Genomic DNA, 26,068 nt, shown 5'->3' with positions numbered 1-26,068 from the left:
GTGCTCTTGGGGGCTCTGAAAATGTTTTCTTTTGTTGCCTGGGGCCACTTCTGCACTCCCATATAACCCAGACCATCAAAGCAGATAATCCACATTTTCTGTTTTGAACTGGATTATATGAGTCTTCACTGCCATATAATTCAGTTCAGTTCAGTTATATGGTGGTGTACAACGGGTCTGAGGCAGGATCTGTGAGGTCCTGTTTCCCAGGATCTGATCCCAGATTATCTGTTTAACCTAGATTTACTGGAAGTGATGACACATATAATCCAGTTCAAAGCAAATCGTCAGGGATCAGATCCTGGGATATAGGGCAGTGCAGAAAGGACCCGAGGCCTCTTCCACACTGCCATATAAAATCTAGATTATCTGATTTGAACTGATTATATGCCAGTCTAGATTCATTTAATCCAGTTCAAAGGAGAGAATGTGGTTTATCTGATTTGATAATCTGCATTATATGGCAGTGTAGAAGGAGCCTTAGGCCCCTTCCACACTGCCCCTGTATCCCAGGATCTGATCCCAGTTTATCTTTTTATTCCACATTATCTGCTTTGAACTGGATTATCTGAGTCCACACTGCCATATAATTCAGGTAATCCACATTATCTGCTTTGAATTGGATTATCTCAGTCTATATTGCCATATAATCTAGTTAAAAGCAGATAATTTGCATTTTATATGGAAGTGTAGAAGGGACCTGAGTCTTTTTTTATTTAAATGCAGGTTTTTATATTGAACAGTGATGCTTTCCAATGTAGTGCAGTGATCTGAGTAGAGGAGTGTAGTCCCCTTCCAATGTAGTGCAGTGATATGAACCTTGGGTTCAAGTCTCTTTCCAAAACACACTGGGTGAATGTGGTAAAAAGGAGTAAGGGAGTCTAGTATTCTATTCTTTGTTTAGGAGACCATAGTGGACTGTCTTGGTGGTTTCTGCATGAGTTCTTCCTGATGTTTGGTGGAACAAGTGGTTAGTTTGAAAAATATTTTTCAATTTTAAACACTTTAAGGCTGTCATTCTACTTGCATGTAGTTGGAAGTACAACAAATACCATGGGCCTATGTGGCAAAGTGGTTTGAGTGTTCGGTTTCTGCCAAGAAAATCCTATGGTAGACTTGCCTTAGAGCTCCCTAAGTCAGAAGCCACACAATAACAACATGGAAGAGTCTGCATTTCAGAGGAAGGAATTTCTGAGTATTCTTTGCCTTAGAAATCCTTATGAAAAATGAATGGAGAGTCTATAAATTGACAGTCAACTTGGAGGCACTCACACGCAAACTCTCCATTGCAATTAGTGGGACAACAGAATATCTGTAAACCCCTCTAAATGCAAAGCTTGCTACAGAGGCCTACAGAGTAGAACAGTGGTAGGGTGTGTCACTTCGTAGAATTAACCTAGTTCAACACCAAGTGCCATGACTCAATACTATGGAATCATGGAAGCTGTAGATTTACATGGTCTTCAGTTTCCTCTGTTACCCCACCAAACTACAACTCCCAGGATTCCATAGCATTGAGTCATAGCAATGAAGGTGGTATGTAGATGCAGCCTTAGATGGGTCATGCTGAAGTCTCACTTTTGCATTATTCAGTGAAACCAAACCTATAGAAACTCTATGACTTTTCTATAGTTTTGGTGGAGGGAGTCCATCCCACTAAACTCAGTAGACCTTCTTCCTGCTGTGATGCCTGCTTTCAACTGAATAGGGACCCAAATCTTCAGCCTGAAGGGCACTTATTAGGGAATGAAATCTCATTGACCAAAGCAAGGCTCAATTTAGGAAGAAGCAGACAAAAGCAGGACATCTCAAAGCCCAAGATTTCCCCAGTAGCTTATACAAGAGAGGCAGTCTTCACAAATAAGGATAGGAAGGAACTGTGTCTGGGTAAGGCTGGTTTGCAAAGCAACTACCCTAGCAGTGAGCCTATTCATCACGTTTCCCTCTGTATACAAAAGAAGACAAATGTTCCCCAGCTTCTTGTCTAAACCTGGAGAAAGGGATGGCTATTAATTTTGCTTTAAAAAGTCTGCCTACCTAGGTTAAGTGGAATTTAAAGACTTGAGTTTTTACCAGGGTGGAATGTAATAAATCCCAATTCAAAGGACTTTTCTGGGTTGCTCAGAATTAGGTTGTTATTCTGGACACAGAGCAATTCAATTGCCTGTAGAATTGCCTCTAGAGCCAGTGTAGTGCTTTGAGCTCTGAGCATGATCAGGAGAACTGGGATTGAATCTCTGCTTGATCATGGAAATCCACCGGGTGACCTTTGTCAAGTCATTCAGCCTTAGGGGAAGAATTCTCCTCTGAACAAAGCTTACCAAGAAAAAATACAATGATAGACTCGCCCTAACTGCCTTCATGTTGACTTCAACTTAAGACAGGCATCTTCAAATTGCAGCCCTCCAGCTGCTTGGACCTCCAACTCCCACAATTCCTGACCATTGACAAGCTGGCTAGGGCTTCTGGGAGTCAGAGGCCAAAACAGCTGTAGGTCCACAGTGTGAGGATGCCTGACTTATGGCAACTCTATGAATGAGAGATCGTGGAAATTCAGGATCTCACTGATAGAGGCCCCTTCCAACAGTTGACCTATTTATTTATTTATTTACAACATGATACATCTATTCTACCTTTCTCAAGCCCAAAGGTGGCTTACAAATTGGCAGCAATTTGATGCCATAACAATCCATAATATACAGTTAAAACATTTAAAGTAACATTATAAAATCAATATAAAATCAATATAATACAAAATGGATGCAACCTCTCAGCAAAAGCAGCAGTTCTATATAAGCAGGTGTGCCTGTAGCTTAGCAGCAGTCAGTCTGAGGTAAACCTCAGTGGGAGAAAGGTCTCAGTCTGTGAGAAGACCACACAGTGTGAGGTAAGCTTTAGTCTGTGAGAGAAGGCCTCACAATGTGAGGTAGGCCTTAGTCTATGACAAGGCCTCGTGTGAGAAGGCCTCGTGTGAGAAGCTTCTGTGAGAGAAACTTCTGATTGAAGGCCTCCTGTGTAAAGTTGTGTGTAAAGCTACTGTGTGATGCTCCTGTGTAAGTTTGGTGTGAGAGAAAGCTCTGTGAGAACGAAGCTGTTTATCTGCATGTGGAAGAAGGCCAGCATGGGAGCAAAGAAGGAAGTATAAAGAACTTTATTTGTTTCATGGAAACCTTCTTCGTGTAAATAATGTAACCATACTATTTTATTACAAGGAAAAGCCTCCTATGGAAGAGATAACATTGAACAAAATCCCACATATTCTGCTGGAATTTTCTGCCTTGATATTCTGGATTATATGGCTGTGTGGAAGGGCCCTGAGTCCATCCATCTGGAATGCTGTCTTCCTCTTTTCCTACTGCTCTCCACCTTAACAAGCACTGCCATCTTTTCTAATGAGTTATGTCTTCTCATGATATGGCCAAAGTAAGATAACCTTAGCTGAGTCATCTTGGCTTCTTCTAGAGAGAATTAGGGTCCACTGATTTGTTATTTTAGCAGTCAACTGGATCCACAGAACTCTTCTCGAGGACCACATCTCACTATCCAGCTTTCATGACCATACATGGAAACAGAAAATACCCTGGCATGGACCATTCTAATTTTAGTAATCAGTGGTGTCTTTTCTCACTCCAGGATCTTGTTTAGTTTCTTCATAATTGCCCCTCCAAGCTATACCCTTTTTCTGATTTCTTGATTGAAGACTCACAACAAACAACAGTCAGGAAAAATGAAGTCCTAATGAAACTTCATCAGATCCTCCTAAATCATGTGGCTTTTCATTGGCCTTGATCAATGCAGTACAACTTATTTCTCAAGATCTCACAGAAACAGTGTTAGGAGACTCTGCTAAACTGGGTGGTGAATTCCATTAGTGTCACAATTTAGCAATTTTTAGGTCCCTTCCACAAAGCTGAATATAATCCCACATTTTCTGCTTTAAACTGGGATATATGGCAATATGGAATCAGCCCAGTTCAAAGCAGATATTGTGGGATTTTTTTCCTGCCTTCATATTCTAGGTTATATGACTGTGTGGAAAGGCCCTTAAATTCCAGGTGTCATTGTCTTAAGTCTCTCCTGCCTTGCTCCCTACCTCCCTTCAAATTAGGTCGCAATGGGGTTACTTCTCTTCTTTCAAAAAGCTATATCAACATATCCCTATATCCCAGGATATCAAGGCAGAAAATCCCACATTATCTGAGTGTGGACTAAGATAACCCAGTTCAAAGCAGATATTGTGGGATTTTCTGCCTTGATATTCTGGGATATAGAGCAGTGTAGAAGGGCCCTCAGACAGGTCCTGATCCCAGGGTTTCTGTTTATCCCAGTTTATCTGGCAGTGCAGACTCATAATCCAGTTTAAAGCAGAAAACTTGGTATCAAATCCTGGGATATAGGGTCTGTCTGAAAGGGCTCCAAACTTGCTTGGTTTGGGACGGGCTTTTTCCTCTTCTGCTGTGTGGAATCATAGACTTCCCGTCTGTTTTGAAGGCACCACTCTTCATAACCTTCTTCACTTGCTTACTACTGCCATTATCTTCTCTAGACCTGGAAAGTGGCTTGAAAGGAACCTTATTGGAATGACCTTTACTGTTCCCTTAAGTGGGTCTAGGCTAAGTTGCGTGGTGGCGATCTACACGAGTTTTCTTAGAAGGAAGTCTTTCTGGCTCTTTCACTGGGATGGGAAGGATTCAAAAAGAGAATTCTCTAGAAGACCTTGAGTAGATTTTATGCCTTGGGTAGGGCTTCGATTCGGGGGGGGGGGGGGGGGGGTGATAGAGGAACGACGACACTTGTGTCTTTTCTGCAGTAGGTCTTGAAAAAAAAGTCTACTCACTGACAACGTAGGGAAGGAAAGGCTGCATAAATAGGTTTTACTTTACTTTTAAGGAATCCACTTACAGTCTGATACTGTCTATGGTTACTAGGTGAAGTTGCGTGTCTACATATCTAAGGCTGGATCTACGCTGCTGTATAATGCAGTTTGGGCAGTGAAGACCTTCACTGCAATTCTAACTGCATTATATTAGTCTACACTCAGTACAATAACCATATAATACATTTGAAACTGCTTTAAATGGCAGGGTAGATCCAGCCTAAGGTTGACCTAGGGAATTGAATCCATTCCACTGACCTCAGTGGCCAATGGGTTAAACTCTTGTCCTGGAATCTGGGAAGCGGGGTGAGCTCCTGTCTGTCAGCTCCAGCTTCTCATGCGGGGATATGAGAGAAGCCTCCTACAGGATGGTAAAACATCCCGGCGTCCCCTGGGCAACGTCCTTGCAGAATTCTCTCACACCAGAAGCCAATTGACTTTGAATGAAGTGGCCGAAGGCTGCATCATCAGTATCCTTGTGATGATGATGATGATTATTATTATTCTTAATTTAGTGCCATCAATATACAAGCCACTTTAAAGAACAATACACCAAGGCACACACGGACTAGCCGAAGATGTACAATCAAAACAACAAAAATAAATCTGACTTTATTTCCAAGTCAAAATATCCCTCCCTCGTATATAGGAGTTTCCCCAGGAATAAAGGCTGCAGTCTTTTCACCTTCGTGTCAAAATATGTGTGTAGAGCTTCAACTAGCTTGTAGTCTTATAACGACCTGATGAATTTCATAGGGTTTTCTTCGACAAGGAATGCTTACAGGTGTTTTCTCCAGTTTCTTTCACTGAAATCTAGCCGACAGAGGCATTTGTTGGTGGTCTCCCATCCAAGCACTGACTAGGATGGACCCTAGTTATTTTTCAAGATCAGTTGGATCTTTAGAGTATACCTGTAGAGTATTTAAGCCCTACTTTCCATCTTACCAAACATTACTGTCTTCGTGAGTCATGACTTTCATGATATTACCATATTACTACCATATTTCTAATTAAAAAGAGACTGTAATGCCTTTCAAGATGGTGTGTTCATTGGGTTGCTGCGAGTTTTCTGGGCTGCATGGCCATGTTCCAAATACTACAACATCTGCTTTGAACTGGGTTATCTGAGTCCACACTCAGATAATGTGGGATTTTCTGCCTTGATATTCTGGAATAAAGGGCTGTGTGGAAGGTTCCTAGGCAAGTGAGGTTTATATATCTGTGGAATAATGTCCAGGGTGGGAGAAAGAACTCTTGACTGCTTGAGGCAAGTGTGAATGTTGCCACCTTGATTCGCATCGAATGGCCTTGCAGCTTCAAAGCCTGGTTGTGTTCATTATTTGAAAGTGATACCGTTCCTCTGCCTCCTAAGTATTTCCAAATATATGAATTCCTATGCTCTTTCGAGATACAAAAAGAAAAAAGCACTGCTCCTATAAAAATGTTTGTCCGTGTCAATTTATGGAGACCCCATGGATTCCATGGGGTTTTCTTAGTGTTGGAAGGAATGTGGAGAGAGGAATCCCTCACTTGAATCCTATCTAATCTAGCTGCTCATTGAGGACCGGAGACTTGTGCGTTCCAGGGATGAAACCCAACATTTAGGTGAAGAATACTCAACAGTGGTTTTGCAAGTTCTTCTGAAATATAGTTTATATCTCCTGGTGCTCTTTGGTAGTCTCCCATTCAAGGACTAATAATCAGCTTAGCTTCCAAGATCAGACGGGATCTGGTGCCTTTGGGGTATTTAGGTCCTTGGAAACGTATTTACTCCAAAGGGGATTTCTGAGGAAGTGTCCAGAGGATCAGAGCCTTAATCCCATGCGGTGTTTGCTTCCTGTTGTGAGCTAGAGAGGGAGAAACAGAGAGCAATAGCCGGCGCAAACAACATGTCTATACAATGGAGAGGGAGTACTATATTCTTATTTATATAACTATTAATGGGGTGTGTATGCTAAATGTGAACGAAGTCCTCTTCTCCCTCCCTCCATGGAGTCCCTACTGAGATCTACCCGGATGGCCACCGAGGTCAATGAAATGGATTCAATTTCCTAGGTACCCGGATGGCCACCGAGGTCAGTGAAATAGATTCACTTTCCTAGATACCCGGGTGGCCATCTGTTGGGGGGTGCTTTGAAAGCAATTTTCCTGCTTCTTCGCAGGGGGTTGGTCTGGATGGCCAATGAGGTCTCTTCCAACTCTTATGATTCTATGATTTACTGGCAACCACGTCAACATCACAACTACAACATAAATACAAGCAGATTTACAAGAACCTGTCGAGAAAAATGGGGTTTGAAGACTGCGCACTCACTCTATGGAAAATAGGGTAATTCTTAGGAGTAGAATTAATGCAGTTTGAAACCATTTTAATTCGTTGCTCAAGGCTCTGGAATCATGGAAGTTGCAGTTTGGTTAGGCACCAGCCCTCTTTGGAAGAGAAACTACAACTCCCACGATTTCATAGCTTTAAGCCCTGACAGTTCAAGTGGCGCCAAGATGCTCCAAAGTTCCAGAAAAGAGTCAATTCTCCTACTAAAAGGAAATAAAGTATAATAGAGGGTTTTTTTTATCCCTTCCAAAAGCCTCCCCAGTCTGGAGCGATAGGCTTTGTATGTGTTTGCTTCTGTCTTGGTGTTTTTGAAATCACCCCCGACATTCCGCGAGAGGCAGATTAGCAAAGTCAATAGAAGTCGAGCCCTTGATAAGCCGCCCAAAGCGTTTATTGACTCTCCTTCCCAGGGCGGCGCAGGAGACAATCGCGGGGTATTTTGCCTCCCTTCCTTCCTTCCTTTGACTCTGCTGTTCTTCTTCTTGCCACCCCCCGCCTTCTCCAGAACATCCAGGGCCTGACGGGCACTCCGATGGTGGCCTCCAGTCCGGAGCGGCACGACGGGGGCTTACAGGCGAACCCGGTGGAGGTGCAGAGCTACCAGCCGCCTTGGAAAGTCCTCAGCGACTTCGCCTTGCAGAGTGACATCGATCAACCCGCCTTTCAGCAACTCGTAAGTGTGGGCTCCCGGGTGACCCCAAGGAATGAATGAGAAAGGTCTGGCACTCTTTTGCAGAGCGACCTTCAAAGCTTACTCCAAAGCATCTTGTCCCAGATCTTCAGATCTCCTGCAAGTCCTCATCTCATACGTGCCCTGTTTTGAGTCCCCTTGGGGAGAGAGGGTGGAATATAAATAAAGTTTTATTATTACTATTTATTATTTTTGCATTGCTGTCTGGTGGGTTTCATATGTGTCCTCTTCTAAGTCAGTGGGTCCCAATCTTTAGCCCTCTAGAGCAGGCATGGGCAACCTTGGGCCCTCCAGGTGTTTTGGACTTCAACTCCCACAATTCCCAACAGCCGGCTGTTAGAAATTGTGGGAGTTGAAGTCCAAAACACCTGGAGGACCCAAGGTTGCCCATGCCTGCTCTAGGAACTTTGAAGTTGTTAGGATTCCTTGACCATGTTGGTTTGGACTTCTTGGAGATGAAGTCCAAAACACCTGGAGGATCCAAATGGGAGAGCCACTGATTTATGGAGAGGATGTGAAACATGGAGCCTGGAACTGTAACTTTGTGGTGGAAGGAATCTCCAACTATTTATTATTATTATTATTATTATTATTATTATTATTATTAACTATATTTATACCCTGCTCTTCTCACCCGAAGGGGACTCAGAGCTGCTTACAGATTATGGCAAAATTCAATGCCTCATTATACATACAAATAATAAATATAACATATCAAATTATAAAACAGTTAAAACATACAAATGCAATAAAACCTATTAAAACATCCTCCACCATGCTAACTAACTAGGACATTTGAGGAGGAGGTGTCCTCAAAAGTACCTGTTCCATGTTCTGGTGAAGGTCCCTTGAAGTATGCATAGGGTCCAAAGCTCATGAACAGGGAGAGCAGTCATGGGCAAACTGTGTCCAATTTACTCAGTTGCAAAGCTGTGCACCAACTCCACAGTAAGATGCAGAGCAGTGGGTGGACAGACATAGGACATGGCTCTAAAACTGGACTATGGGAAGAGAGAAGATTGGACTATAGTGCAAGGGAAAATTATATGGTGCTGCACTAGGTTTCTTTGCTTGATTTATCACAGTTTAGTTGATGGGTTAGATTAGTTAATTTTACACCTCCCCTCCCTGCTTCCATGTCTGTAACTAAAATATAGCATCTCTTAATTCAGGGAAAAGGTGTTCCTTCCCACCACCACAAAATTAATTTGAATAGTGAGGCAGAGGGAAATTTGTCAGTAGGATTAAGACAAAGTCAGACTCTAAATCAGTGGTCCTCAGGTATTTTGGCCTACAGCTCTCAGAAATCCCAGCCAGTTTACCAGCTGTTAGGATTTCTGGGAATTGAAGGTGAGAACATCTGAGGACCCAGAGGTTGAGAAATGCTCTAAATGATTTTACATTAAGAAGACTTAGAATATATTGCCAAAATGTATAGGATTATAGAATAATTCTTCTATGGTTATTATTAATATTAAGGATTAAAACAAACAAATAAAACTCTCTTCCTAATTTGACTAACCAAGCTATGGCTTATTTGGTTGATGTTGCTATGTGCCTTCAAATCTACTATGTCTTATGGTCATCCTAGCATAGGGCCTTCCTGGCAAGAGTTATTCAGAGGCTTGCCATCAACTTCCCTTCAAGATAAGAGGAAGTGAGATCATTCAGATTGTTTCCAGGACTCCATGGGCTGTATTTATTTACTTATTTACAGTATTTATACACTGCTTTTCTCATCCCTGGGGGGACTCAAAGCAGTTTCCAGTAAATTCACAGCAAAACATTCAATGCTTTCAAAACACACACACACACATATGCAACTGTAACATATAACTATAAATTAAATTAAACTCTATTAAATAAAGAAACAACAACATCTAGACATTTAAACGTGGAATTAAAACATATTAATATAAAACATTAAAATCACAAATCCAGAAGCGAAAGTCTAAAGTCCTTCCAAGAATCAATTGCACATTATTCTGTTCATCTTTTGCATTGCTTACTGCCCAGTCCTGGAGTCCAAAACTCAAACAACAAAAGGAACTTGCCTCTTTCATACCTTAACTTATTTGACTAAAGCTGGCACTTGGTAGCATGCAGTACTGTAAAAGTGACATCCCTCAATCCTCCTGACCTGCATAGGGTAGAAGAAGTCTCTTAAAAAGGCATAGGCAAACTTCAGTCTTCTAGGTGTTTTGGACTTCAACTCCCAGAATTCCTAACAGCCAGTAGGTGGGAGTTGAAGTCCAAAACACCTGGAGGGCCAAAGTTTGCCGGTGCCTGTGCTAAATGATGCATTCATTCATTTTTAAATGCCACTCCAAAATGAGTGTTTCTCTGTTTAAGATACTTCTATGCTCCCTTATTAACTGACAGTGTCTCTGGGTGGTTTGACAGATATCACTTTCAACTGATTAGTTAATTAAAATCTGTAGGGTAAATGGGATATTGAGGTTGTAGATCTCTATTGCTGAGCAAAACTTTAATATGAAATTCAAATTCTAATAAATCTAGCAGTAATGAAGAATTGAACCAAATTGAACTTCTGCAGCCCTAAAGCTATTTACTTCCATCAACTATTATAAAGACAAACTCCTGTTTTTCATCTTAAATTCACATTTCATACTCATATGGATTAGTTTTATGTCTTGTAACATTAACCTAAAGCACAGTGTATTAAAGTGCATGAGTCGGCAGAACGATATACCATTTTCTGTTTTTTTTAACCTTTTAAAGCATCTATTTTAAAACTTCCATTGATCAATACATGCTTTTCTTATTTTGCTTTTCTTTTTTAAAAAAATGTGGTTATGTATAGTTTACATGCAAGATGTTACTATTAGTAGGCTGGCTTGCAGCAAAAAGCCATAACAGGAATTTGCCAATCAATTCTGTTCTTAACTCACTTCCTTATGCCTACATCATTTGGCAGCTCATATGGGACCATATCATCTGCAATACTTAGGCCCAACCAGGTGATTTAAGGACAGAAGTTCAACCTTAACTCAATTTCCTGGCCTAAGTGTGTTAAAACCCGATCTTAAAAATAATAAGGTATGTTATGAATAGTTTTTCAGTGATTGAAATTCATAGTAGTAATGATAGATCATCTAATGACTTGGGTGCACAAGTGCTACCAAAATCTTTGCTTTGGATATCCCTCACATTAGAAAATGTAGTTGGATTGCTTCATGCAAAACAGTACCAAAAGCTACTCTATTCCATTAAGACCCATTGTGTCACAACCAGAACATGGAAGCGTTACTTTTCTGGAGTATTCTCCAGTTCTTCCAACCTCCATGAGTAATGCTTTCAGGAATCTTCTTGGAGTTTTCATACTCCCCAAAAGAATTGTTTTCCAGCTCTAGTCATAATTAAAATCATATGCTACATATCTGATCATTTGATAGCTAGTTACTTTGAACAGAAATATTCAACATACTTACTCATCCCCAATCCTATTGAACATAAGGAAATTTCCTTCTGAGTTATATATTGACAAATGTCCTGCTTAAAGTAGAAAATATAAAAGACATTTTCAGGATGGTAAAAGTATACCGACCACAGCAAAGCCCAATTTGGTTATTCATCTGCTACGCATAATGGACCACCTTGCCTGTTATTATGATTAGTTTTCCCAATTCTTTCCAAGGGCTGGGTATATATTTCCTGAAGGAGAATTAGCATGCCCTTGGTCTTTTGATGCAGCTTTTAATGATATTTGAGATGGACAGACTTTGCAGCAGGTAATGAGTCTGGGGAGATACAATGAGAAGATTTTAGGACAGCATGACAAGGATAGGTAAAAGCCTAGGCTGGGAAGGAAATTACATATGGAATGAGTTATAATGGGCATCCGCTACGAAAACTGAAGAGAAACCAGTATATGGTTAATGTTACCATAAAATGGGGAACTCAACAAAGGATCTGAAACCTAGTCTTTTTAATATGAAGCGATATCAAGAAACTATGTGTTTATTTTGCTCTAGAGAGAATTGCTTGGTGTATTAATATTATTGGGCCGGGAAACTAGAAAAAATGGATTGTACAAATTCTTTTTAATGCTCAGAGATTTCTGAGATACAATTCTTGGTCTGTGAGCAATATTGCAATGGATTGAATGCTTTCTTTTGGAGGAGGAATCATTTGGAGAATGGAAGTGCTTTCAGCTAGCCCTCTTATTTGCTGAAATCGATTATTTTTTATTTCAGTGGGGTATTTTCCTGCTTATTGAGGGTAGAATTGTAACTTGGTCACTTTAAAAAAGGAAGTCAATTTGAAATTATATTCATATACTACTTTCATTTCTAGTAAACGGATTTGTGTAGTGCTGCACCAGAGGAGACAATGGGCAGTGCGTATATATAAAAGGACGTTACTCAAAGAGGTGTCCGCTTTGCACGGAGATTCCTCTGCTTGGAAATAATAGGCCCACTTCATGGGAATCCTGTCCTACTATGGAACATCCATACACTGGCAGAGAAGTTTGGGTTGGAGCATTATGTGAAAATGAATCCATTGTATGCAATGGGCATAGCCTTCAAGTAATGTGTTTTTCACTGGTAATACAACCCACTGCAGACCACTTGATACAATTGTTGATCCCCCCACCACATATCATTTTAAAATGTCAAGTGATTAGAAAGGGAAATAGCTCATGGAAAGCATCACATTGACTTTACTGGTTGTGGTTTTGAGCCAATATACAGAAATTCACAACCTTCATTACTTTATGAATTTTCTTTTCTCCAGTAGGCCCCAATCCATTGCTCATTTGGATTTTTACCTAGGATGGCAATTCTAAAACATATATTATAATGACTGCAGGGGGATTACATACTCATTTTCATTCTGGAAATTATTTTAAATTGCAATTTCTCATGTATAGGAATTTTTTTCCATTGGACGTGGTTGATCCTGACCCTGTTTACATATAAATAAATTCTTTATAGATTCTGAAGTTTTGCTCTTTGAACTGAATATGTTCACAAAAGGGAAGCCATAGTTGTAAATGGGCCCTTGTCATTGACCCCAATGGCACCTACAGATTCTAATGGCATTTCATTTATACTTTGTCTTTAAGATAATCATATTGTCATCCAATGCCTTGAAATTATTTTCATTACCAACTAAAGTAGGCCCATTGAATTAATGGGATTTGCCAGTGTATTTAATTATAATATAATAATTGATTCAATGGATCTACTGTAGTTGCAACTAATGGTAAAGTTTTAGTTCAACACTTGTTTGGCTCCAAATACCTGGATTAAATTAGAAATTAGCACATATATTATATGCTTTGGTTTTCTTTGAAAAATAGAATTTCTTTTATGAAAATAAGGGAAGCATGTAATAATACTTAGCATTTTACATGTGTTCACAGCACTCTCGGCATAATATTGATGAGAGACTTGGGCTAAGAAAGAATGGCTGGTGCCTAAGCCCACTGAATGAATATAAGGTAAAGGCCATACAAAGGCTGTCCCAAAAATGTATACTCTATTTAACAGCTAAAAGCAGCTAGATTATTGAACGGCCACGTAAATATATTTATATTGAAAAAATGTGTTAATAATTATTTAATTGGGAGTTCCAAATTTTGTTTTACAATCATATTTTTATGTAAGGTGTTCAAATTGTTATGCCTGTGCAGCAATGCACTCCTTGCATTGCTAAAACACAGTTTCCCACCTTGCTTAGAGTTTCTCTTGTAATTTTGTGATACTTCTCTATTATTGGAATCTTTAATCCTGTTAAGGGCATATACATTTGGGCTGGGGATGTAAACAAAAATTCAGAATTGCAAGCTGTTAATTAGAATAATAGAATTGGAAGAGATCACAGGGGCCATCCAGTCCCAGCCCCTGCCATGCAGGAACATACACACTCAGCACTCCTGACAGGTGGCCATCCATTCTCTGTTTACAAACCTCTAGAGAAAGGCAATCCATCACCCTCCAAGGTAGCATATCCCACTGTCAAACAGCTCTTACCATCAGGACATTTTTCCTAATGTTTAGGTGGGATATATTTTCTTGCATGTCTTAGTTCTTGAAGCAGCAGAAAACAAGCTTGCCCTTTCCTCAATGTGACATCCTTTCAAATATTTAAACATGGCTAGGTAATCAAGTTATCTTCCCATCTCCTTGTCTCCAAACTAAACATTCCCAGCTCCATCAGCTACTTCTCACAGGGCTTAGGGAGTTTTACCATTTTGGGTTGCTTCGAGTTTTCCAGGATGAGCCCCTGGTGGTGCAGTGGGTTAAACCGCTGAGCTGTTGAGCTTGTTGACCGAAAGGACAAAGATTCAAATCTGGGGAGCAGCATGAGTTTCCACTGTCAGCCCCAGCTTCTGCCAACCTAGCAGTGCAAATGTGAGTAGATCAATAGGTACTGCTCTGGCGGGAAGGTAATGGTGCTCCATGCAGTCATGCCGGCCACATGACCTTGGAGGTGTCTACGGACAATGCCGGCTCTTTGGCTTAGAAATGGAGATGAGCACCACACCCCATAGTCAAACATAACTGGACTTAATGTCAGGGGAATACCTTTACCTTTACGTATGGCTATGTTCCAGAAGTATTATCTCCTGGCATTTCACCCACATCTATGACAGGCATCCTCAGACATTGTGAGGTCTGTTGGAAATTAAGCAAGTGAGATTTATGTATCTGTGGAATATCTATGGTGGGAGAAAGAACTCTTGTCTGCTTGATGCAAGTGTGAATGTTTCAATTGGCCACATTGATTAGCATTGAATGGCCAATTGCAACATTCACAGTTGCTTCAAACAAACATGGCCATATAGCCCAAAAAACTCACAGCAACCCAGTGATTCTGGCCATGAAAGCCTTCAACAACACATTTTACTATTTTCTTTGCCCTTGTCTGGGCATATATTAAAATTTTAAACGGACATTCTCTCCCTCTCTCTCCCCCTCCCCCCCCACTCTCTGTATATTATACACACACACACACACACACACACACATGCATACTCAGAATTAAACCTTATTATTTTCAGTGGGCCTTCACCCCTAGTATGGTGGTATGAGACAACTTTTTCTGGCCCTTTAGATATTTTGGAGCACAGGTCCTCTAAACTCTTATTGTCAAAGAGGCAAGGAGCATCTCTCACTCACACTTCATGTCTCTTTACAGTACATGCATGTTTACTCAGAAGAAAATTCAACTGTGTTGAATGGGTCTTGCTCTCTTAGATTTACCCTTATAGTCGCTATCCATCACAGCCCTCCTTTGTATAACCAAGCATATATCATAATACGATTATCACTACAATTTGCAAGATGTATGCATGCTAGGAATATATAACTTGCTGCAGCAAAATTGTAGCAGACAGTATGCTCCCCAGTCCCCACCACAATTTACAAGATGCATTCATTGCGTTGGGATTCTATCATTTCTTTAAGGGGTTCCTGTGATAAATTTAGATTGACATACTTTGACTAGAGTGATTTTTAAAATGCTACTCTTGTCAGGTATATTAACAGCTGCTCTAAACGATACAGTCCAGATTAACAAATGTTCCTGGGAAAGCCCTCTTGCATTAGCAATCCTTGTTATGCCTATTTAGAATTAAATCTTAAGTAATATATTCAATGTATCTTACCTCATACCACATTTGTATTAGACAAAGGTGAGAAGCCATTGTCCCTCCAGATGTTTTGCACCATGGCTCCCACAATCTTTTACCATTGACCTTGTTGCATGGACCTGATAAGAGTTGTAAGCCGAAATATAAAGAAGGCAAGAAGTTCTTCACCAATGGCATTGGGCTACCCTTCTACCAGATAGATCACTGCCATTAAAAATGAGTCTGTCTTAGAAGGTGCTTTCAGTGGTTTTGATGTGGTGGAAGAATGGATTTGGGCTTGATCTCTTTCTGAGATGAGTTATCTTCAAGGCAATTGGGCTTATTTCAAAGCAGTAAATTAAACTCCTCCTAAGCTCTCTTGTTTCCAAACCAGTTTTTCCTATCTGTGCCACTGTCTTCAGTCAGGAATCTATTAAAAGTGGTTGACGTATGGATGTGAAACGTCCTTACACTGAATCACACTTGGCCGGTCAACGTATGACTATATCCTTTAATGGACCTGGCACTGGTTCTCCAAGATGGGGAAGCTTGTGGCTCTCTAGATGTTGTTGGATTACAACTCCCGTCATATCTCACCTCTGACTAGACAGGCTTAGGCTGAAAGGAGCTGGAGTCAGATAACATCTGGAAGGCCACATGTTTTCCAGACCATGGGCCTTATGAATTCTTCTAGTGGAGTTCAACAATGGAAAGCCAACTATATTAGTGTCCAACAAAATCCTGTTGATTTATGCTGAATTCATGATTTTCATGAATTTTCTTAGACAAAGAATACTTTTCTATACATAGGAATAATTAATCTGATATGGATACTTCTGAGATCTTGTTCTCTTGTCTGCTTAACTGAGAGCTTGAATTTTTATATTTTGTGGATATCCCCACAGAGATATCAATATACCACACAGCAGAATCCTATGCATGGTGTAAATCTTACTAAATTTCCTCTTCCCAGTCAAGTGCCCGCAATTTCAGCCATGATGGAATGTGTCTTCGTTTAAAAACAAACAAACAAACAAACAACACCACAATTTCCCTCCACAGATAGATAATTTTATTCTTACCTTGATTATGGTTAATGCCTTCAAAATAACAATACAAACCTACTGTGAAATAAGCAGCTACTTCATTCTGATCTATGCTATGGAAAATATTCCTAATAGAAATGAATGCCCTCTTAAGATGAAAAGGTCTGTAGATAAACATTTCCAGTATTCCAATATCCAGGTACAATTTCTATTTTTCAGTTCAGTGGTTCTAAAATCAACTTTTGCCATCTAGTTCAATGACACAAAAACTGGTCCTTCCAATCAACTTAGGAGTAAGGATCACCAAACTCAACAAACCTTACCTCTGAGCAGATTTGTTTTTAGGTCACTTTAAACCTGTGATATTCAGTTTGTTCAGTGGTTTGGCTGTTCAAAGCAGCATAATCTATACCAAGCATGGGCAAACTTCAGCTTTCCAGGTGTTTGGACTTCAACTCCCACAATTCCTAACAGAATATTGGCTGTTGGGAATTGTGGGAGTGGAGTCCAAAACACCTGGAAGCAGGCATGTAGGGGGGGGAGGGGGCTTGAGGGGCTTCAGCCCCTCCCCAAATTCTCAGGATGATCCACGAGAAGGCCTTACTGGTACATTATTTAAACTGTTATGTTTATTCATATCATGATCTGATCACCATGCTCAATATATCCCATATGCATGGGGGTATTGGGGTAATGATACAAAAGGTTTGCTAGGGTAGATCCTCACCCCCCCCCGAATCAAACTCAGCCCCTCCCCCCAAATCAAACTCAGCACCCCCCCCCCCAAATCAAAATCCTGGCTACGGGCCTGCCTGGAAGGCCAAAATTTTCCCATGCTTGAGCTATATACTATATTGCATTCTGTATGAATGTGTCTTCAATTTTTTGGTAACTTACAGTGAACCCATGATTTTCATAGGATTCTCTTAGGCAAGGAATACTCAAAGGCTGAAATACAGCAGTCTTATTTGAAAAATAATATAGTGTTTCTAGGTGTAGCTTGATGAGGTTGGATAGCACAGTGATTGTGACGCTAATAAGCTATGCACCAAGCCCATCCCTACCCACCCTCTTTCACATTTCACTTCAGATATAAGCTCATATGTTCTGCAGTTCCATAGGTGTACAGTACACACAAGCACATGTAAATTTTAATGAGTTTAGTGAAGCATATTATAAGGTAAGTGTGTATAGGATTGTAGTATAAATGAACCTTACATGGTATTATCTGCTTGACATTTCAGCATGGAATATTGACCTATCTTACAGAACCATGCTGAAGATAAGCATAATAAATGGATATGGAATTTTTAGTATTTATACAAAAGGCACATTAAAAATTTACCACAATTTCTTGACTCTTGACATACGGGATCTCACTTTAAAATTCCACCCATTTTTATTTTGTAGCCAATTGATTGTCTTTGTGACACTTCCAGAATTGTTTATATTTTACTTGCAGTATTTACAAATGTGTTTTCAGATCAAAGTCTCATGCTATATTTTTGCATTCTCACCTTGTGGTTCCAAAAATAAAGAGAAAAGAATGACGACGACGATGATAATGTTATTGTTACATAAGTAGTCAAACAGGCTACTTTTTCTAGTATACAGCCTGAGTATCATTGAGTCTCCTTCAGGGTTGAGAAGGGCAGTTATACATGTGGCAAATAAATAAATAAATTTATTGGGAATTCCAAAATTCTATAAAAATCCAAAATACCCACATGTATGGCTGATAGTGTTATGCTTGTTTCATGCTCAAAATTATTGCAAACCCCGTATAAATTATTTTCAGGCTATATGTAGGAGCTGTATATGAAGTAGAACTTAATTTCATGTTTAGACTTGGGTCACATGTCCAACACTTCTCCTTATGTATATGCAAGTATTCCAAAATCTGTAAAACAAAATACCAAAATACAGAACACTTTTGATTGAAAGTATTTTGGATAAGAGATACTCTACCTGTATTAGTAGAAAAACAGAAAAGAAAAAAAGATCTTCAGAAAGCTGGAGAAATTATGACATTGACTTGAATTCAGGAATAATCATGCTGTTGAAATCAAAGGGACTTAAATTAATGGGGACTACCTAAGTTCAACCTAGTGTGTATCTACACTGTAGAATTAATGCAGTTTGACATCACTTGAACTGTCATGGCTCAGTGTTATGAAATCCAGGAAGCTGTAGTACCAAATAATGTGGTTACCTCACCAAACTGTAAATCCCAGGATTTCAAAACATGGAATCAGGGCAGCTAAAGTGTTATAAAGCTTCATTGATTCTACAGTGTAGATCAGGCACGGTCAAACTTTGGCCCTTCAGGTGTTTTGGACTTCAGCTCCCACCACTCCGGTAGGCTGTTAGGAATGGTGGGAGTTGAAGTCCAAAACACCTGGAAGGCTGAAGTTTGCCTATGTCTGGTGTCAGGCATGTTGCCCGGGGGGGGGGGGGGCTCGGGGGGCTTCAGCCTCCCCCCCAGAAATTCTCATGGTGGTTTGTGAAAAGGCCTTACTGGTGCATTATTTAAACTGTTATGTTTATTCATATCATGATCTGATGACCATACTCAATATATCCCATATGCATGGGGGTATTGGGGTAATGATACAAAAGGTTTGCTAGGCTAGACCCTCTTTCACTCAGACTCAGCCCCCCCCCCGAAACTCAGCCCTCCCCGAAACCCCCCCCCCCTGAAAAAAATTCACCCCCTCCCCCCCCCCCCCAAACGAAATCCTGGCTACGGGCCTGTCTGGTGTAAATACAGTTCTTTGTGGACTGTATATTGGCACTGAATATTTGTCATTAGCACAGTGGTCTCAACCTGGGGTCCCCAGATGTTTTTGGCCTACAGCTCCCAGAAATCCCAGCCAGTTTACCAGCTGTTAGGATTTCTGGGAGATGAAGGCCAAAAACCTGGGGACCCCAGGTTGAGAACCACTGCATTAGTATGTTGTGCACCGCCTTGAGTCCCCCTAGGGGTGAGAAAGGCAGTATATAAATATAGTAAATAAATAAATGGCTCTGTGTGAAGGTAATAGTGCTCCATGCAGTCATGCTGGCCACATGACCTTGGAGGTGTTTATGGACAAAGCCGGCTCTTCAGCTTAGAAATGGAAATGAGTACCACCCCCCAGAGTTAGCCAGAACTAGAGTTAATGTCAGGATAAACCTTTGCCTTTGCCTGAAATTCCATTGATTTTAGTGAGTCTGCATTGAACATTTATAAACTGTATGGAAGGTTGTTGCTTTCTTTTTCTTTCTTGTAATTTCTTTTTCTTTCTTCCTCTCTCTCTCTCTCTCTCTTTTTTTTTTTTTGAAAAAAAATATATTGGCAGGTTAATTTTTCCGAAGGAGGACCAGGTTCCAATTCTACCGGAAGTGAGGTAGCATCTATGTCCTCTCAACTCCCAGATACACCCAACAGCATGGTAGCCAGTCCCATTGAGGCATGAGGAACATTCCTTGCAAAGTTGTGGTCCTTTGTGGAAACTTTTGGCCCCCTGCTGGAGAGAGTGGGAAAACTATCACCTTTGGGGCCTGGAGAGGGGGACAATTCGAAAGAAAGCAGGACAAAGAAGGAAGAAAAAGAAGAAGAAAAAGTATTTAACACAGCTGTGTTCATGAACCTAATGGAAAGAAACCTCCACGAACTGTCTGGGGATTCTTGTTTGTTCCTCTCCTTTTTTTTTTTTTGGTTGTTTTGTTTTGCAATGATAAGGTAGCAACACTGTGAAGACAATCATGGGATCTTACTAGAATAATATTCCTAAAGAGCAAATGAAAAATGCTTTTTAATAATAATAATAATATTAATATTATTGATAATAATAATAATAATAATCCACCCACACTTAAAGGATCGTAGGAGGAAGAGGAAAACAAAAAAGAGACCTTGGGATCCTGAGATCTCCTGTTCCAAAAGGACATCTTTCAGTGACTGCACATCCTGGAGAGAGACAAGGACACAAAGGAGACAAAAAACCCACAAAAACGCCCAGTTGACCATCTTGACGCGAATGGTGCTCTTTCTATACTGGCCTTTCCCTTGCCAAATAAAAAGAAAGAAAAAATATTAATAAATTTAAACAAATATATAGATAAAATGTTAAAATAATTTAAGACATAAGAAGGAGCTCGGATAAGGTTGCATTTTCCAAGAAGGAGAAAGGACAATCTTGACTCACGACCAGAATGAGCCATTTCGAAGGTGTGGAGCTGCGTTCGGTTTGGAATCTCTCTCTCTCTTTCTTTCTCTCTTTTTCTTTCTTCCTTCCTTCCTTCTTCCCTGTGGTTTCAGTTCTGTCTTTAGAGGGTTCTTGAAAGGCTTGGGGCCGCCAATAGCATGTACTGTAGCTATTTCTTCTTTCCCTTCTCCTGTTTTTAAGGAGTATTGGGAGGATTGTTTGGGTTGACTTGACTCCCTTGTCCTTTATGATTTCTTTTTCAAGGAGGTTGGGGATTTTTCTTCTCTTTTTACAACATTTTGTTTCATGGGTTAAGAAAACCAACGAAAAACATTCGCAACAAGGTATACCTCTCTTTAATCACCTTATCACACTAGAGAATGAATCCACTTTAAATCCGGTTTCTGCCTCCTGCAGAAATCTGGGATTTGTAGTTTTAGGAAGGCTGGACTTAGATGCATAGAAGAAAAGATATGCAAAGATACAGGCATGGAGAAAATTAATGAAAGGAAGAAGATTGGAAGTCACTATATTTACTTTTTCTTTTTTCCTATTTTCTTCCTTTTTTCATACCTCTTCATTTTCCTACTTTCCTTTGATCATTTGTTCCCCCACTTTCATTGTACTCTTACGTTTTAGTATATAGTTGATAAAATAATAATAAAAATATTTTTAAAAAGGAAGGAGTCTTTAACGGCCTCACTAAACTACAAATCCCAGCATTCTGGAGGAGGCAGAAACCGGATTTAAAGTGGATTCATTCTCTAATGTGATGAGCTCACACACAAAGGGCGTTTTTCGGGGTTGTGTTTTCGACTGACATTGGATCAGTAACATTCCCCTTTCCTCACCCTCCTCTCTCCCCCCCAAAGATGTGTATATTTCTTGTTTCTTTAATTTTCTTCTCTTTCTTTCTTTCTTTCTTTCTTTCTTCCTTTCTTTCTCTCTCTCCTTCGCTGAAAATAAAAGAGGAGGGGAGGGCATCCTTTTGTTTTTGTTGGCTCTCTGATTGCAAAAATTATAAAGTAATTTATTATTTATTATCCGAAGACTTGCCACTTTTTCATGTCCTGATTTGTGTCGTTGATGTTGTTGTTTGGTTGTTGTTGGACTCTTTGGGTTGATTTCCCCCTTTTACTAAATATATATATTTTTAAAAGAACGAGAGGTCCTATCCACGCCAAACATGTCTCCTACGCAAGCCTCCGTTGTAAATAAGTACAGAAATGAGATAGAAATACAAAAATAATAATAATAATAATATGGGGGAGGGCTGGGCGTTGCTGTGTAGGAGAATGTCTCCGTGGATTGAACCCAAAGAAAGAAGGAAGGTGGGAAAAGGTTTCCACCTTGGTCTGTGAACAACGATGTCGAAATCTATGTGGGACTTCTATTTTTTTTTATTTGTTGGTCTTTTTTTGTTTGTTTGTTTTTTTTTAAGTTTCCTCTCCTTTAAGTATTATGTGAAATAAAAGCGCCGTATGTAGAATGATTATATCTTCAGGACTATTTCACGAAATAAACGTTTGGTATAGAGAAAACAAATAAAAAAGAATTAAGAATGACCCAAGCGCCCTCTTTTATATATATAATAATATCATACAGAAAGAAAAAAAATATTATATATTTCCTATACAGCCCCTTCGGGGAGATAGGGTGGGTTACAAATAAATTATTATTATTATTATTATTATTATTATTATTATTATTATTTACAAATATACAGGACCAATTTACAAGTTAGATGCTGAATGTGTTGTCGAAGGCTTTCATGGCCGCATTCATGGCCGGAATCACTGGGTTGCTGTGAGTTTTCCGGGCTGTATGGTCATGTTCCAGAAGCATTCTCTCCTGACGTTTCACCCACATCTATGGCAAGCATCCTCAGAGGTTGTGAGCTCTGTTGGAAACTAGGAGTTTCCCAGGCTTCTTCCACAGAGCTGAATAAAATCTCTCATTTTCTGTTTTGAACTGGATTATATGGCAGTGTGGACTCAGGATATCCAGAATATCAAGGCAGAAAATCCCACATTATCTGAGTGTTCAAAGCAGATTTTGTGGAATTTTCTGCCTTGATATTCTGGGTTGTGTGGAAGGGCCCCTAATTTCCTAGCTTCCTAGTTTACAACAGACCTCACAACTTCTGAGGATCCCTGCCACAGATGCAGGCGAAACATCAGGAGAGAATGCTTCTAGAACTTCACCATACAACCCAGAAAACTGACAATAATTCGACGTTGCTGCTGTTGTTGCTGCTGTTATTATTATTATATACAAATACTCAGGGTACATTTACAAGTTAGATGCTGTTCAGACAATGTGTGGTCGAAGGCTTTAATGGCCGGAATCACTAGGTTGTTGTGAGTTTTTCGGGCTGTATGGCCACGCTCCAGAAGCATTCTCTCCTAATTCTCAATCCTCATTCTCAATCCTCAGAGGTTGTGAGGATGCCTGCCATAGATGTGGGCCAAACATCAGGAGAGAATGCTTCTGGAAAATCACCATACAGCCCGGAAAACTCCCAGCCATCCTTAGATGCTGAATACTTAAAATAAAACATGACATTGTGGGGGGTGTGATATTTTATTGCATGTTTTAAACAACCGGCTTATAAATTTTCACATCTGAATGTGTCAGCCATAGTAACTTTTCCCTTTCCCCCTTTCCTTCTCTTTTAAGTATTTTCAATTTTTATTTTGGGGCCAGCCGAACAAGTTGGCTTAGGTAGAAAGTATTCACTGTGGATGAAATCTATTTGAAAGCGTTTCCAGTAGTTAGTGTGGCGTTGCAGGGCGCAGAGCTGGCTCCCAAATCACCTAAAGAGTTTGTGTGGTTTTTGGCCATTGCGTCCTTTCAAAATGCGATAGATGCTGTCGGTGGTCCAACCCGGGTTTGCTGCCTTCCCAAATGGGCTCTTGTTGAAGGCGATGGATGAATTGATGCCTCTGGCTCACAATTTTCCCACCCAGAAGCCAACAACTGGACCCTGAAGTTTGGGCCACAGTTTGGCGACTGGCAAAGCGGTGTCGCGATGTTCTGCTTTGGCTCCTGGTGCTTCTTGGTGGCTGTGACCCGAGGGGGCCTATGGGCAGGGAGAGACCCGGAGTCACGCGGGAAACGTCCCCATTTCCCCGTTAGCTTTTCCACTCACGCCTCCCAAGCCACAGAGCTTTGGGGAGGCTTTAGAGTTGTCACCGTGGCGCATTGTGTTCAGACCATGGACAAGTGTGGAAGCCTTGTCTCGGTGTATTAAAGGTGTATATTTGGATCTCATCACACTAGAGAATGAATCCACTTTAAATCCGGTTGCTGCCTCCTGTAGAATTCTGGGGCTTGCAGTTTAGTGAGGAACCTTTAACAGCCTCACTCAACTACAAACCCCAGAATTCTGCAGGAGGCAGCAACCGGATTTAAAGTGGATTCATTCTCTAGTGTGATAATGGCCTAAGGCTCGGTTTGAAGAAGGAACGGGCCCAGGGGCATGTTAAAAGTTCTGTTTCTCCATCCTAAGGTTTATTTGTGTGCGTGAGTTTTTATCTCTGAAGGAAGGAGGAGAGCACAAAGATATGGGGCCCTTTAACACAGCCGAAGAAAATCCCACATTATCTGTTTTGAACTGGAATAGATGGCGGTGTGGACTCAGGGCCCTTCCACACAGCTCTATATCCCAGAATATCAAGGCAGAAAATCCTACATTATCTGAGTGTGGACTCAGATAACCCAGTTCAAAGCAGATATTGTGGGATTTTCTGCCACGATAGTCTGGGATATAGGAATGTGTGGAAGGGCCCTCAGATAATGCAGTTCAAAGCAGATATTGTGAGTTATACTGCCCTGATATTCTGGGTTATATGGCTGTGTGGAAGCGCCCTTAGGCCCCCTACACATCTGAAGAAAATCCCACATTATTTGCTTTGAACTGGATTATATGGCAGTGTGGACTCATAACCCAGTTCAAAGTAGATATAGTGCGTTATTATGCCCTGATATTCTGGGTTATAGGGCTGTGTGGAAGGGCACTTAGGCCCCCTACACAGCTGAAGAAAATCCCACATTTTCTGCTTTGAAGTGGAATATATGGCAGTGTGGGCTCAGATAACTCAGTGCAAAGCAAATATGGGATTTTCTGCCTTGATATTCTGGGTTATATGACTGTGCAGAAGGCCCCTTAGTTAGACGTGATGCTTGAGGCTGTGCAAATAATGTCCCGTCGTCGACAACTGTCCCCCGGTACTACAACGAGTAACGAGAACAAATTACTTTTTGAAAAGGCCTTTTTCCCTCCTCCAGGCTGTGTTGTGTTTCCTCTCACCTCGAGACCCGCCCGAAGGACCCTCTCCCTTTCCAAGCTGCCAGAGCCTTTCTCCCTCCCTCCCTTCTTCCCTCCCTTCCTGCGAAATGCCAAAGTCTCTTTTCCTCGGAGCTGTTTACCTGATCTGTGTTTTTATTTGGGGAGGGGAGGACAATGGGAAGCCCAGGCCGGGCTTGGACTCGGCTAAGCCGGTGAAGGATGGCTGTTATTCGTCACTGTCTCTTGTCCAGGGGCTTGGGAAAGGCTGCCGGCGAGATTCGGGCCGGAGGGGGACGTGGACCGACCCTGTTTGTTGTTTTTCTGGCGGCTTCCGTTTTCCTTGAGTTTCCTTGGGAAGGGCGGGGTGTGTGTGCCAAGGAGTGGTGCAAGCTGGAGAAAGGGGGGAGAGGAGGAGGAGGAGGAATCGCCTTCTCCTTGAAGACAAAGGCGCAGCAGTCCTGTTTAGCTGGGTTACTTGAAACCAGGATGGCGTGCTTGTTTGGGTTTTGGGCTAGGAATCCCGAGGCCAGGATTCGCATCTCTGCTCTGCCTTGGCGGCCTGGGACAAGTCACACTGTCTCAGCTTCAGAGGAAGGCGAGGGCAAACCCCTAAAACATTATGTGCCGATACAACACACAGTCCTAGGCACTTGAGAAGTTTCCGACTTGTGATTCAATACAACAGGCAGCAGAGTGACTTTGTTTGCTGTGTACTAATCTTGTTGTGTTTCACATAATGATGATGATGGGTAATGATAATGATTTAAAGGTAGTACTGCAAAGACTTTGGCACAAGCTAGTAAAGGTGGTCCCTGTGGTGATTGGCACACTGGGTGCAGTGCCTAAAGACCTTGGCCTGCACTTAAAAACAATCCACGCTGACAAAATTAGCTTCAAAAGGCCACCCTACTTGAATCTGTACACATTATTTGCCGATACATCACACAGACACTTGAGAAGTGTGATCCAATAGAAAAGCCGGCATAGTGATCTTGTTTGCTGTGTACTAATCTTGTTGTGTATCTTATTATTATTATTATTA

The 26,068-nt window shown here is 40.9% G+C and overlaps 1 protein-coding gene across 5 annotated transcripts in view; it reads left to right on the top strand.

The window, feature by feature from the left end:
• The window catches only part of ISL1 (ISL LIM homeobox 1), a 40,541-nt gene extending 18,757 nt beyond the window's left edge, over positions 1–21,784 (top strand). For 2 of the 5 annotated variants that reach the window (XM_060761471.2, XM_060761470.2), the window contains exons 5-7: positions 7,714–7,881; positions 13,289–13,366; positions 19,887–21,784. In XM_060761471.2, coding sequence (XP_060617454.1) covers positions 7,714–7,881; positions 13,289–13,366; positions 19,887–20,003 — 363 coding nt within the window. In that variant the 3' untranslated portion in view covers positions 20,004–21,784. Of the gene's footprint in view, positions 1–7,713; positions 7,882–10,837; positions 10,952–13,288; positions 13,367–19,886 lie in introns of those variants that run through there. The other 3 variants (XM_067464609.1, XM_060761472.2, XM_067464610.1) reach the window with 2 other exon arrangements.
• Positions 21,785–26,068: the final 4,284 nt, after the last annotated feature.

This window comes from Anolis sagrei, chromosome 2 (assembly GCF_037176765.1).
Source record: "Anolis sagrei isolate rAnoSag1 chromosome 2, rAnoSag1.mat, whole genome shotgun sequence".
In the NCBI taxonomy this organism is placed as follows: domain Eukaryota; kingdom Metazoa; phylum Chordata; class Lepidosauria; order Squamata; family Dactyloidae; genus Anolis; species Anolis sagrei.
Note: the sequence above shows the minus strand (reverse complement) of the source record. Positions and strands in the feature narration are given on the sequence as shown.